General features: G+C 42.7%; 1 protein-coding gene across 1 annotated transcript in view; it reads left to right on the top strand.

The window, feature by feature from the left end:
- Positions 1-15,271, top strand: part of LOC126202934 (deoxyribose-phosphate aldolase) — a 155,983-nt gene that overhangs the window by 22,817 nt on the left and 117,895 nt on the right. The window contains exons 2-3 of the mRNA XM_049937027.1: positions 6,260-6,450; positions 8,612-8,771. Coding sequence (XP_049792984.1) covers positions 6,260-6,450; positions 8,612-8,771 — 351 coding nt within the window. The remainder of the gene's footprint in view (positions 1-6,259; positions 6,451-8,611; positions 8,772-15,271) is intronic.

The following is a 15,271-nucleotide window of genomic DNA, read 5'->3' as shown; positions in this document are numbered from 1 at the left end:
AGTTAGCAACAGTTAACTGAAATAAGTGAAAGGAATACAAAGGCAGTAGAGGATCAGATACATCAAGAAGACAAGGCCCATTTGATACCCTAGCATAGCACATGAGATACTGAATTTGACTATATTAAATAGGCAAAAGGGGATAAAGACATCTAAAAAGTAAGACAGATAGAATGTGGAATATAATCAAACAGGTATGAGTAGAGGATAAATGCAAGGCTGCATTCATGAAAAGGGAAAGATAGATACCACCTATATGAAAATTGAAGCAATCTTGGGAGCAAAGAGAAGAATGCCAAGAGCTCAGATGACAAACCAATACTGGAAAAAGAAGGGAAAGATGAAGGGAATATACAGAAGGGCTATGCAAGGAAGATGAACTGGAAGACGATACTATAAACCAGAGGAGGTGGTAAGTGTAGATGAGATGGGAGATATGATTAAGTCAACATTTCTTCAGAATTGATATCTTTGGGAGAACTAGAATTGACATAACCATTCCGTATGGTGTGCAAGATATATGAGAAAGGCAAAATACCCGTTGACTTCAAAAATAATGTTATATTATCAGTTGCAAAAAAGGCAGTTGCCGACAGACATAAATATTACTGAACTATCAATTCAACAAGTCATGATTGCAAAATTCTGAGACTAATTACTTGCAGAAGGATGGAAAAACTGGGTCAGACTTCCTTCGGTGGAAGATTTGTTGGGTCTCCAGAGAAATGTAGGAATGTATAAGGCAAACCAGCTGCATGGTGTATAGATAGATTAAAGAAGAGCAAACCTACATATATAGCACTTGTAGATTTATAAAAAGCTTTTGATAATGTTGGCTGGACTAGACTCTTGGAAGCTCTGAACCCAGTGAGGATAAAATAGAGGGAGCAAAAGGTTAACCCAATTTGCACAGAAACCAGACTGCGATTATACAAGTCAAAGGACATGAAAGGGAAGCAGCAGCTGAGAAGAGAGTGAGACAGGTCTGTGGCTTACCCCAATGCTATTCAGTCTGTACATTGAGCAAACTGTGGAGGAAGCTAGGAAGAATTTGGGTAGGAAATTAAATTTCAGGCAGAAGAAATAAAAATTTTGAGATTTGCTTCTGACATGGTAATTCTGCCCAATGCAGCAAAGTAACTGGAAGAGCAGTTAATAATAATAATAATAATAATAATAATCATAATCATAATTTCATTGCAGTTCAATGACCTGGTGCAGGTCCTTCAATTGGATGCCACTTCAGTGACTTGCATGTCCCTAACCAGAACCAGTGACCCAACAGGGAAAGGGCCCCTACAGTTTAACATGGAGTCTGAACCACATGTCGTTTCTGGTAACTCCTCCTGTTGTTGAGAGGTGAAGACTAGGTTAAAACAAAGACTGAAAAATCTGTGTTCCAACTAGGATTTGATTCTGCAACCTCTCAGTTTCCATACAAGCATTTTACTGCTAGACCACCAGGCCCAGTGGAAAAGCAGTTGAAGAGAATGGATAGTTCCATGAAAAGAGGCTGAAATGAACATCAACAAAAATAAAACAAGAGTAATGGAATGTAGTCAAATTAAATCAAGTGAGGCTGAAAAAAGTAGACCAGGAAATGAGACACTAAGAGTAGTAAGCCAGTTTTGCTATTTGTGCAGCAAAATAACCGATGGTGTTCGTAGTAGAGAGGACATAAATTGGAGACTGATAATAGCATGGTAAGTACTTTGTTTCATCAAACATAAATTTAAGTTGATTCTGAAGGTGTTTGTCTGGAGTGTGACCTTGTACAGAGTGAAGTGTTTATCATAAACAGTTGTGTTTTTGAAATGTGGTGCTACAGAAGAATGCTGAAAATTAGATGCATGGATCCAGTAACTGAGGAAGAGGTATTGCGGAAAAAATACATTTACTGTACAGTTGCTGGGATACATTCTGAGACATCTAGGAATCATCTGTTTGGTTATGTGGATAAGTGTATGTGTTTTTTTGGGGGAGGGGGAGGGGGAAGAGGGTGTGTAATAGTCCTAAAAGGAGACCAAGGTCTGAATACAGTACCATCAGGTTCAAATGGATGTAGGTTACAGTAGTTATGCAGAGATGAAGATACTTACACAGGATAGACTAGTGCAGAGAGCTGCATAAAACCAGCCTTCAGGCTAAAAACCGCTACAGGTGGTATGAACATTTCTTGCAGATGTTCCAGAAATTAAATTGATCAGTTTTAATACTAAGGATTATTTTTCTAGTTTATTGGCAATCAGATTAAAATTGTTGTCATACTTAGTAATGTCCTGCTGTTTACTGTACAGGGAAATAATATTTTGTATAAATAATAAGAATTCTTCACAGAGCTAGTGTCAACATTTTACAGTGTCTGTGTATGTAAGACATATCACACTTGCCCCCTTTTCCCACCTACCCCTCCACTCCTTCCCCCTTCCTTCCTCTCCATTTTCCATAGTCCTGTTTCATTCCAAATGATGGGGGTATCAACCACAGATTATCTTACAGGGTGAACCATCACCAAATTATTAAAATGAATATATTCGAAACCAAATGAAAAATATTTCACTGCTCTTCCTCATGAAGTTCACCATGACATACATATGGAGTAAAGGGATTAACTTAGAAATGCAAATAAATAAATAAATCTGAAAATGTAAGAATCTTAAAAGAGAAAAATAATGATTTTGCATTTTTGAACAGACAGAACAAGAACATCTTCAGCAGGTTCAGTGGATAATTACATAGAGAGATCTTGAATATCGAAGTTTAAAAAGTATTTTGCATTAGACTGGGACAAATAGAGGAACAGAAAGCTAAAACAAGGTGAGCTAGGAATGATGGCAAGAAGTTGCTCAGAATCACACACAAAGTTGTTGTTATGGTGCTAGTAGAGGGGAAGGGGGGGGGGGGAGGGCAGGGGTAAGATAGAGAGGCTGTAGGAAAATCCTTACCTCTGTTTACGTTTTGAATTTTTATTGCTTTCAGTACACATTATTTTTGCTTTCATAACCACAAATCTAAGTTACATCTATCTTACAATATTATTACAGTGTATAACCACTAATACACTCAATGGACTGTTGAAAATAAATTTCATCAGAGAGGCAGTAGTTAATATTCTCAATTGTATAAACAGATGTCACATTATGAATGCATCATGTAAATACAAAAAGGGATCAAATTATATCCTTTTGAATAACGATTTTTTGAAAGTTTGGAGTTCAGACAGAATATTGTACCACAGTACATCTTACTTATTTCTGCATATTCAATGCTGGTCATTATTTTTATAGCATAAATAGCTGAACCCACAAGTTTTTACTGGTATATTGTATGGATTTTGAGCTTTAAGTTTCCTTGAATTTTGCACACTAAAATGTATAACTTTCTACAATCTCTGTTATTTATTTTTGAAATCTTACATTAACTGAAAGTTAAAGCTCAAAACAAGATTAATGTTTTCTGTGTTTTAATGTGACCCACATGACCAAAAAACACCATTTATCACTTTCTCTGTTAATGCTTCTTTGGTTGGATAAACATAATATTTTGTAGTATCTACAAATAGGACTATTTGTGCCTTGAACTTCAAATTAAATATTAAATTATTGGCTCAGGGGAAGATTAGTAAGGTATCCAGGATCAAAGTCTGCAATGTATCCTATGTAATTCCCCCCACCCCACCCCAAGCAAATTACTAGTGCCCTTCTGTGAAATATTTGAATAATACCTGCAATTCACTGCGTGCATGCTCACATCCGCAACCCCACGCGTTCGCTTGCGTCCGACCACCCACCAGAGAACATAATGGCATAGCTGCCAGGCTACCAGAGTGTCATCTGTGTTTCCATTTTAATAGGGGATGCTCACAGACAGAAGGGTCAGTGGGGCGCAGATGTGTGAAGCAAGCAGACAATCTTGCAATGGAGGTGCACTCTTGCTTCCTGCAGCCAACTGAGCAAGTTGAAGTTTGAAAGAAGTCAAATTGTGGCCTTCTGAGTGATGGGATGTTCCTTCTGGAGAATTGCCACACAAGCTGGACGTGCTGCGTCAGCCGTGGAACAGTGCTGGTATCAGTGGTCACATGAACGTTCTCACACCTGTAGATGATGTTTTGGATGTCCACACAGCACAGATGTCAGCCAGGATCATTGTATTGTAAGGCCAGCAGTGGAAGATCATACAGCTACCACAGCACTGATTAAAGAGCTTGTAAGCCCAGATATTAGCAGTGGAAGTACAGGCATGGATATCTCTAGCCCGCCTTCCACTCATATCAAAGCATTAATGTGCACAGCTCGATTGGTGTCGTCAGAGGATAACTTGGAAGTTGGAATGGTGTGCCATGGTCTTCAGTGATAAAGGCAGATTCAGCCTGTGTGCAAGTGACGGTTGTTTGCTCTCATGACGTAGACCTGGTGAGCACTATAGAGGGATTCATCCAAGGTATACTGGGCCTTCCCCAAGCCTTATGGCCTGGGGTGCGATAATCTACAGCTCTCATTCACATTTGGTGTTTATTGGGGGTATGCTAACCAGTGCTCAGTATGTGCAGAATGTTGTTAGACCTGTCCTTTTGCTGTTATTGAAACAGGAAGGTGATGTGTTGTTGCAACAGGGTAATACTTGCCCACATACTGCCTGTGAAACTCGGTGTAATGTGCAAGATTTGCAGTAACTTCTGCAGCCAGCACAATCTCCAGACTTGTCTCCAATTTAGCACATGTGGGATATGATGGGACGAAAAGTGATTCATGTGACTCGTCAACCAACAACTCTTATAGAACTACATGAACAGGTTGAGCAGACATGGCATAACATATCCTAGAACAGTTTTCACCATCTGTGCGATTGACTGGATGCCGGAGTCAGTGCCTGAATTGTCACCCATTGAGGTTACACCATGTAATAATATAGACATTTCAGCGTGGGTCGATACCTGGTACCTCAGAACCACTTGTGCTGTTGATCTGTAAATGCAATCATTTCATGTACTCCATACGCACATTTGCAACCTCTAAATGTGTGTGTGTGTGTGTGTGTGTGTGTGTGTGTGTGAGAGAGAGAGAAAATGAAGTTTTACAAGGCTGCGCATTTTAACGTATTACTTACTTACTATATTATTGACCCCTATGAAGTTTAACTTTTGAGGTTATAAATGATTTTCCTGGTTTTTAGTAGGGCTATAGAGAAAATTTAATTTCATTAAAATTAGGTTATGCTACTTCTTTAGTGTAATAATTTTCTTTCTGTTCTGGATAACTAAAACAAGTTTTCTGGGCTATTTTTAGTGATTCTTAAAACTATCAGGTACCCACAAATTGTATTTGTAATATACCCTTACCCTTTAATAAAAATATTGAAAATAAATTAATAAAAATTAGCAGTGAAACCTCAGAAATAGTTAAGTTTTCTATTCAGGTTAGTTGAAGACACTGAAATTATGGAAGGCAAAAAAAATGAACAGAAGACTAAAAATGATTTTCAGTGTTAATGTAAACTAAATAATGTTCTTAATACTAAGCTTTATGTGTGTCTGGAAAGGAAATTGTATGTTAATATGTATTAACTGCTTCAGTTTTGATGTATGAAATCAAGCTTTAACATATTATGAGAGATGGGAAAACAAATAAAAGCATCAGGAATCATACTGAAATGGAAGATTTATTTATGACTGGAATGAAAATGAATAGGAGGTGGCTGTCATATGTAACCAGGCAAATGGATGGCAGAAGGTCCCAGGAAGTTCTTTGCCATATTCCAGGTGATATGAAAAGATTTGGACAACAGAATAAGAGTAAATGAAATTGTAAAATATACAAGATATCATGAATTGATATAGGTGAATACTGTGATATATGGCTATCTGAGGTAACTGACCTTGCTTTTTCAAAATCTGTTTGTAAAGATGCAATTTGTGTTATTCCAAGTGCTTGGCAATTCAGAATTTTCATTAATAGACATTATTTTCATTCTGAAGTAACTGATGATGATTCAGCTTCTGTTCCTTTTTGTAGCTCACTTTCATTCTGCTTCTTAATATATCAGTTTAAAAGTTAGTCACAAATGCAGGAGAGTAAAACAATGAGCATATGAAAACAAGAGGGCTGTTCAGTTCAAGTGACCTGCTAGTGAATTTCGATACAACTCTGAAATGTACTGAATTTTTCTGTAATTTGCCTGTCAGTTTTCTGATATGCTACCCACTGCAGCCTAAATTGGTATTTTTATGATTGGTGTAATCTGGGACATTCCATTTTTTCAGATGTTAAGTGGATCAACCAAGCAATTGTGAATACTTCTGCTATAATGCGTCATGCTGATGACATTCTTTCTCGGAGGTCACTCAAAGGTGACCATGAAGCAGCATGGCTTCTCAGGGCAGTCACTTGTATTGACCTGACTACATTGTGTGGTGATGACACTGCAAGCAATGTTGAACGCCTATGTGTAAAGGTAATATTAATATGTTTTTGTAGCAAGTCAAAATAAACCTAAGAAAGATGAGTCTACACCAAATATAAATCAAATTTTGAGAAAGCGTTTACAGGAGTTCCATACCTGTTCAGAGGACTGAATGTTCAGTGGCAGTACTTTAATTCTGTTTACGCATTTCAGGACAACCGCAATGAATGTAATGTTAATAAATGTGACCTTTGTGACTACTGTTTTGATCCTATGATGAGTTATCTGTAATGTTATACGCAGAAAACATGTATACTTGCAGCTATAATGTGCAGGAGTAGAACTGGGAGTGACATTTAAAAGTTCAAGAAATCTCTGTTATTACTTTCAGTTCTTCTTCCATGGATAGCTGTCATAAGTCTGTTACTGTATGAGATCAAAACTTCACTACACACCCATAATTCTCTTAATTCATGACAAAAATGAATAAATTCATTTATTGTATAAGCTAAATGATCATTAGAATGGAACTAAAATAAATAAATAAATAAAAAAACACAAAAAATATATCAACTTATTAAATTGTACCGGTGATGTCCACACAGATGCTGTGATCCACTGAGTAGGTGACACAGTGGTTAATGCTCTGAACACACATCTAGAAGGAACTCGGTTAAAATCTCTACTGGGCTCTTTTGAGTTAGATTTTCTGTGAATTCCCTAAGTCTTATATGGTAAACAAGAAACTTGGTTGCATTCACATGAGCAAAGTAAGCCATAAGCTGCGAACTAGAGTTTTGAGAGAATTGAAGCCCCATGAAGATGAAAGATAATTAAATGTTTTAATAAATTGCCTGTTTGGGGAAACAAACCATATATTTGAATGGTTTAGCTTCCATTTGTGAAGCTGTCAGAAGATACTAAGAAAAAATGTAAGGAGGCAAATTGTTGAGAAATAAGTTTCAAGTAAAAAAAATTTCAAAGAAAGTAGTGTGGAAGTATTTTTTCTACATTTAATTTGTTGCTTCTCTCAGGAACACACTCGTAATATCCTTATTATATTTTAGGGTTGATATCTGCTTGTTAAAATGACAAAGAAAATACACTGTGTACTATCACCATATTATTTATTTGTTTGTGACATGTTTTATAGCTTGATTCTCTCACCTGTCCATCTGATTGCGAGGGAACAAGACTGTGAAATACATCTTGGAACAAATAAACATTGTGACTGGTTGTATGCAGGGGATTTAGTTTTTCATTTAACATATTGTAACACTTTCAGTTATTGGACGTACTAATGCACAGCAGCGTGCCATTAGTAAAATTTCATTGGAAGTGTCCAGGACACGCAATAAAACTGCTGACGATAAGACAGTCAGCTGTAGTCTATTAAAACTTTAAAAACTATTAATTTTTTATATTCTGTGCCTTTTCACATACATGAGGAATGTATACAGCTTCAGTATTTGCTTATGGTACTCATATGAAGTTTCTTCTTTTTCATTCAGAAATGTGCATGGAATCTGTCGGAGAGAAATAGTAGTGACCTTCATGAGGCATATTTCTAGTATAGCACATTTGGTGATTTCTGGTCCAAGATGCTGGAGTTGGCAGTCATGTGCGCATTAGGTGTGCTTGCTTTTGTGTATGAATGGTGTGCATGTGTTCCTCTTTTACTGATGGAGGCTGTGGCCAAAAGCTTTATGTAAGTGTCTTTTAATTGTGTCTATTCTGCAACTTAACATGTCTTCTTCACAGTAAGTAGCAATCTATTTTTCGTACATTGTTGATACCCCTACCTGGAGTTTCCATTGTTTGATTTAGTAGAGTTGATAGGAAAAAATAGAGAGTTGTTTGGATGAAGGGAAAAAAAGATGAAGGAATACCTCCTTGACTCAGGGTCTAAGTGATCTGGCCCACCTTTCTACACTTCTGCAATCAGTGCCTCTTTCCCGAAGAAAAACTGTGCAAATTCTGAAAGCCAGGATAAGTATTATTTTATGTTTTAAGCGTTTCTGTCAACAGTAGTAAGATTTTCATCTTCTGAAGGTAAGTACTGACCAATGATTCTTTCCTTGTCATTTAATGGTTTTCTGAATTGTATTTTGTCATTGGCACAGCAAAGAAAAAAAGGCTTTTAACACAATTGAATATGTTAGATTCTACATTTTCAGAAGGATATTTAGTATATGAGTCATACTTGTTTTAGGCATGTGACCCAATAGCTACTGATCTGTTGGAAGCTGCAGGATTTTCCAGAGACAATGGAATAACAACAGCTGCAGTTTGTGTGTATCCAGCAAGAGTGCCAGATGCAGTCCGCACATTAACAAGATTAGGTTTTAGCAACAGAGTTGCTGTGGCTTCAGGTAATATTTAGTGAGATAAAGAAATGTACTTGCATGATATTTGTATAAACTTCTTAATTCACCTGTGTGCACAGATATCACATGAAGGAGAATCTTTGAGAAGGAAAGTTGTTACTCACCATACAGTGGAGATGCTGAGTCGCAGATAAGCACAACAAAAGGACTCTCACAATTAATGCTTTTGCCCATTGGCCTTCTTCAGCAATAGACACACATATACACGCCCCCCCCCCCCTCCACACACATTCCCTCTCCCCCCCACACACATTCCCTCTCCCCCCACACACATTCCCTCTCCCCCCCACACACATTCCCTCTCCCCCCACACACATTCCCTCTCCCCCCCACACACATTCCCTCTCCCCCCCACACACATTCCCTCTCCCCCCCACACACATACCCTCTCCCCCCCACACACATTCCCTCTCCCCCCCACACACATTCCCTCTCCCCCCCACACACATTCCCTCTCCCCCCCACACACATTCCCTCTCCCCCCCACACACACATTCCCTCTCCCCCCCACACACACATTCCCTCTCCTCCCCACACACGCACACTCCCTCTCCCCCCCACACGCACACTCCCTCTCCCCCCCCACACGCACACTCCCTCTCCCCTCCCACACGCACACTCCCTCTCCCCTCCCACACGCACACTCCCTCTGCCCCCCACACGCACACTCCCTCTCCCCCCCACACGCACACTCCCCTCTCCCCCCCACACGCACACTCCCTCTCCCCCCCACACGCACACTCCCTCTCCCCCCCCCCACACGCACACTCCCTCTCCCCCCCACACGCACACTCCCTCTCCCCCCCACACGCACACTCTCCTCCCTCCCCCCACACGCACACTCCCTCTCCCCCCCCACACGCACACTCCCTCTCCCCCCCCACACGCACACTCCCTCTCCCCCCCACACGCACACTCCCTCTCCCCCCCCACACGCACACTCCCTCTCCCCCCCCCCACACGCACACTCCCTCTCCCCCCCCACACGCACACTCCCTCTCCCCCCCACACGCACACTCCTCTCCCCCCCCACACGCACACTCCCTCTCCCCCCACACGCACACTCCCTCTCCCCCCACACGCACTCCCTCTCCCCCACACGCACACTCCCTCTCCCCCCCACACGCACACTCCCCCTCCCCCCTACACGCACACTCCCCCTCCCCCCTACACGCACACTCCCTCTCCCCCCTACACACACACACTTCCCCTCCCCCCACCACTCACACACTTCCCCTCCCCCCCACACTCTCCCCCCACACTCTCCCCCTCCCCCCACACACTCCCCCACCCCCCACACACACACTCCCCCACCCCCCACACACACACTCCCCCCCCAACACACTCCCCCACCCCCCCCACACACACACACTCCCCCCACCCCCCCCACACACACACACTCCCCCTCCCCCAACCCACACACACTCCCCCTCCCCCATCCCACACACACCCTCCCCCTCCCCCCACACACTCCCCCTCCCCCCCCCACACACACACCCTCCCCACACACACACACACCCTCCCCCCACACACACACACTCACCCTCCCCCCCACACACACACTCACCCTCCCCCCCACACACACACTCACCCTCCCCCCACACACACACACACACTCACCCTCCCCCCCACACACACTCACCCTCCCCCCCACACACACACACTCACCCTCCCCCCCACACACACTCATCCTCCCCCCATACACACTCACCCCCCCCCCCCCCCCCCCCCGCCCCCCACGCACACTAACCCTCCCCCCCACATACACACACGCACTCACCCTCCCCCCCCACACACACACTCACCCTCCCCACCACACACACACACTCACCCTGCCCCCCCACGCACACACACTCACCCTCCCCACCATACACACACACTCACCCTCCCCCCCATACACACACACCCCCCCCCCCCCCCCCGCCCCCCACGCACACTAACCCTCCCCCCCCCACACACACACACACGCACTCACCCTCCCCCCCCCCCACACACACACTCACCCTCCCACCACACACACACACACTCACCCTCCCCACCATACACACACACTCACCCTCCCCACCATACACACACACTCACCCTCCCCCCCACACACACTCACCCTCCCCCCATACACACTCACCCCCCCCCCCCCGCCCCCCCACGCACACTAACCCTCCCCCCCCCCACACACACACACGCACTCACCCTCCCCCCCACACACACACACTCACCCTGCCCCCCCACGCACACACACTCACCCTCCCCACCATACACACACACTCACCCTCCCCCCCACACACACACACTACTCCCCCCCCCCACACACACACATACACTCCCCCCCACACACACACTCACACAAGCGCAACTCACACACATGACTGCAGTCTCAGGCAACTGAAACCACACTGCTAGCAACAGCCAGTGCATGATGGGAGTGGTGACTGGGTGGGGGTAAGGAGGAGGCTTGGGTGGGGAGGGGGAAGGACAGTACAGTGGGGGTGGTGGACAGTGAAGTACTGCAGGTTAGACGGATGACGGGGAGAGATGGGGAGGGGGGGGGGAGGAAGTAGTGGAAAAGGAGAGAACTAAAAAGACTGGGTAAGGTGATGGAATGATGGCTCTGTAGTGCTGGAATGGGAACAGGGAAATTGGCTGGATGGGTGAGGACAGTGACTTATGAAGGTTGAGGTCAAGACGGTTATGGAGATGTAGGACGTATTACAGGGAAAGTTCTCACCTGTGCATTTCAGAAAAGGCTGGTGTTGTTGGGAAGGATCCATATGGTACAGGCTGTGAAGCTGTCATTGAAATGTAGGATATCATGTTTGGCAGCATGTTCAGCAACAGGATGGTCCACTCGTTTCTTGACCACAGGTTGTCGATGGCCATTCATGCGGACAGACAGCTTGGTTGTCATGCCTACGTAGAATGCAGGACAGTAGTTGCAGCTTAGCTTGTAGACCACATGACTGTTTCACCGGTAGCCCTGCCTTTGATGGGATAGTTGATGTTAATGACTGGACTGCAGTAGGTGGTGGTGGGAGGAAGTATGGGACAGGTCTTGCATCTAGGTGTATTAGAGGGGTATGAGCCATGATGTAAGGGATTGAGAGCCGGGGTTGTGTAAGGATAGATGTGTATATTGTGTAGGTTCTGTGGGTGGTGAAATACCACTGTAGGAGGAGTGGGAGGGTAGTGGGCAGGAAATCTCCCATTTCAGGGCATGACAAGAGGTAATCAAAACCCTGGCGGAGAATGTAATTCAGTTACTCCAGTCCTGGGTGGTACTGAGTTACGACGGGGAATGTTCCCCTGTGGCCAGACGGTGGGACTTTGGGAGGTGGTGGGAGACTGGAAAGATAAGGTCTTTTTACATTCCCGTAACCCTCCTAGCCTCAACCTTCATAAGTCACTGTCCTCACCCATCCAGCCTCTTCCCTGTTCCCATTCCAGCATTACACAGCTGTCATTCCACTACCACACCCAGTCTTTCTATTTCTCTTCTTTTCCATTACTTCCCCCCCCCCCTCTCTCCACCACCCCCCTACCCTCCGTCTAAACTGCAGCACTTCACTGTCCACTACCCCCACCATACTATGCCTCCCCATCCCAGCCCCATCCCAGCCTCCTCCTTACCCCCACCATACTATCCCTCCCCCTCCCCATCCCAGCCTCCTCCTTACCCCCCACATACTATCCCTCCCCCTCCCCATCCCAGCCTCCTCCTTACCCCCCACCCAGTCGCCTCTCCCATCATGCACTGGTGCTGCTGGTCACAGTGTGGTTTCAGTTGCCTAAGACTGCATTTGTGTGTGTGAGTTGTGGTTGCATGAAGTGATGTATCATGAACTTCCAAAAACTACAATAAAAATCAGCTATCGTTATCATTAACAATCTTCTATGCTCCATGTTTCCATAAAATAAGCTAGTAATGAATATTTGATAATGTGGTATGAAATTATGCATACAAAAATTTGTTTGCACATTCTAAAACCAGTGTAAACCATACAGGTTATGCCAACGAGGGTAGGATGTTAAATCTAGAAATTTTTTTATGGCCAAGCCCCCCACCTCCACAGAGGCAATAAAAAAGAGACATCAGTGTCCACATACATGCAACTTCTCCATATACTGCCAAAATGTGCAGTCAATAACAAACAAGCTTGCAGAAATCGAGCTCCTATTCACAACAGACCTACAATATGTATGTCATTTGCATTACAGAACATTGGCTGAAACCAGACCAAATTAGTTCAGCTAGCATACCTGGTTACACATTAGCTTCCCAGTACTGCAGGAAAAGCCAGAAAGGTGGAGGTGCTGCCATATTTATAAAAAAATTCTGTAAACTATAGAAGTTTTGACCAGTTTGACCACTTAAATAAAGAAAACGATTTTGAGGCAGCTGTAATCGAAATTCTAGAAACAAATATAATCATAACAGGTATCTATCATTCTCCAACAGGCAATGTTTGTGTCTTCCTAAAAACCTTGAAATACTCCTAAACAGACTTCACCAAAACAAAAAGGTACTAATTTTATGTGGTGATTTCAATGTTGATTTCCAGTCTACAGGGCATGTGAAAGGATCCCTACTGAATCTCACTAACTCATTCAATCTGAATCCCACAGTAACATTCCCCACAAGGTGCAAAAACAACACCAAAACCACACTTGACCAGATATTTGTAAACTGTTCCTACCACAGATTCGAACCTCTGGACACAGGCTATAGTAATCACTGTGGCCAAGTCCTATACCTTACAAATGTTCTCCCCTTAGACTGCAACAACAAATACACAACTAAAGTAAGAAACTACAGCAATGAAAACATGAAAATCTTCAATGATACCTTAGATGCAGAAACATGGAACAAAGTATATGAAGCAGACGATACAGACAACAAAATGGAATCATTTCTAAACACATTTCTATATCACTTCAATATTGTCTTTCCTCTTAAACTCAGATGCATCACATCAAAAGAACCCAATAAGAAGCCATGGATAACAACTGATATAAAGATTTCCTGCAGAAGGAAGAGAGATCTGTTGAAGTATCTAAAAAATACCACCACCATCCACACCCCATCTGAAGAAAGATATGCCAAGCAATATATCAAAATCTTTAAAAAAAGTCATAGCACTAGCAAAGCAAACAGCAAATGACAACTATGTGGCAACATCCTCAAACAAAACAAAGGCAGTGTGGAACATTATAAGGAACGAAACAAATCAACAGCCACGTAAACATAAAAACACTATCCTGATACACAACACTAATTTACTAATCCACAAGAAATTGCAAATATTTTCAACAATTACTATGAAAATATTGTGAAAAATCTTTACAAAGCTTCAACAAACCCACACCCAACAGACAAAACAAAATAACAACTCCTGTAGAATCTATATTCTTCTGGGGAAACTACTCCTGAAGAAGTTGTACTAAGTGCAAAGTACCTCAAGAATAAATTCTCATCTGGAATCGATGACATCCCAGATTTTATCATCAAAAACTGCATAAACAAAATAGCTCTCCCACTCTCAAATGTGTACAATTCATTGTTGATGGCACGTACATTTCCAAAATGCATGAAAGTGTCTAACGTTATCCCAGTCTTTAAGAAAAGTGAAAAATTCAATGCAGAAAATTACAGACCCATATCGCTGTTACCTGTGTTTGGTAAACTTTTGGAGAGATTAGTTCACCAAAGACTAATAAATTTTCTTGATAAGAACCAGATACTATCTGATGCCCAGCAGAGTTTCAGTAAAAACAAATCCACGACAATTGCCATATATGAGTATTTACACTCTACCCTAGATGCTCTAGACAAAAAACAAAAAGCAGTTGGAATCTTCCTAGATCTGTCCAAGGCATTTGATGTCATAGATCACAAAATTCTTCTCAACAAACTGGAGTCATATGGCATCAGAGGCATCCCACTAAACTGGCTCATACCTGACAAATAGGAAACAAAAAGTGTCAATAAAACATAACAACCAAGGACATATCGAAACATACTACTCTGACTCTTGCAATATTACACAAGGTGTGCCCCAAGGCTCAATACATGGACCAGTGCTCTTCCTTGTGTACATAAATGACATACCGTCAAACATCAATGCCAGCACCAGTACACTCTTCGCAGATGATACCAGTATCCTCATAACAAGCAAAAATGAACATGAACTCCAAGAAGCCATAAATGGAAATACAGACGAACTTGGTCATTGGTTTGAGAAAAACAAGCTCATAGTTAACACAAAGAAAACCACTTACCTAAACTTCCACCTAAGGTCAAATAAAATTATGCCTGATATGAAATTACACGGTTCCCAAATATCCCCAAATACAGAAACAAGATTTCTAGGCCTATGGATTCAGGATAATCTAAAATGGCAAAAACACATTAATAAAACTAATAGTAAGCTAAACCAACTGTGCTACGCCCTACGAATCCTCGCATACTGCACGAGCCCATAAACTGTTCA

Source organism: Schistocerca nitens, chromosome 9 (genome assembly GCF_023898315.1).
Source record: "Schistocerca nitens isolate TAMUIC-IGC-003100 chromosome 9, iqSchNite1.1, whole genome shotgun sequence".
Lineage (NCBI taxonomy): Eukaryota > Metazoa > Arthropoda > Insecta > Orthoptera > Acrididae > Schistocerca > Schistocerca nitens.
The sequence above is the reverse complement of the archived record's forward strand: the minus strand, read 5'-3'. Positions and strand labels throughout refer to the sequence as shown.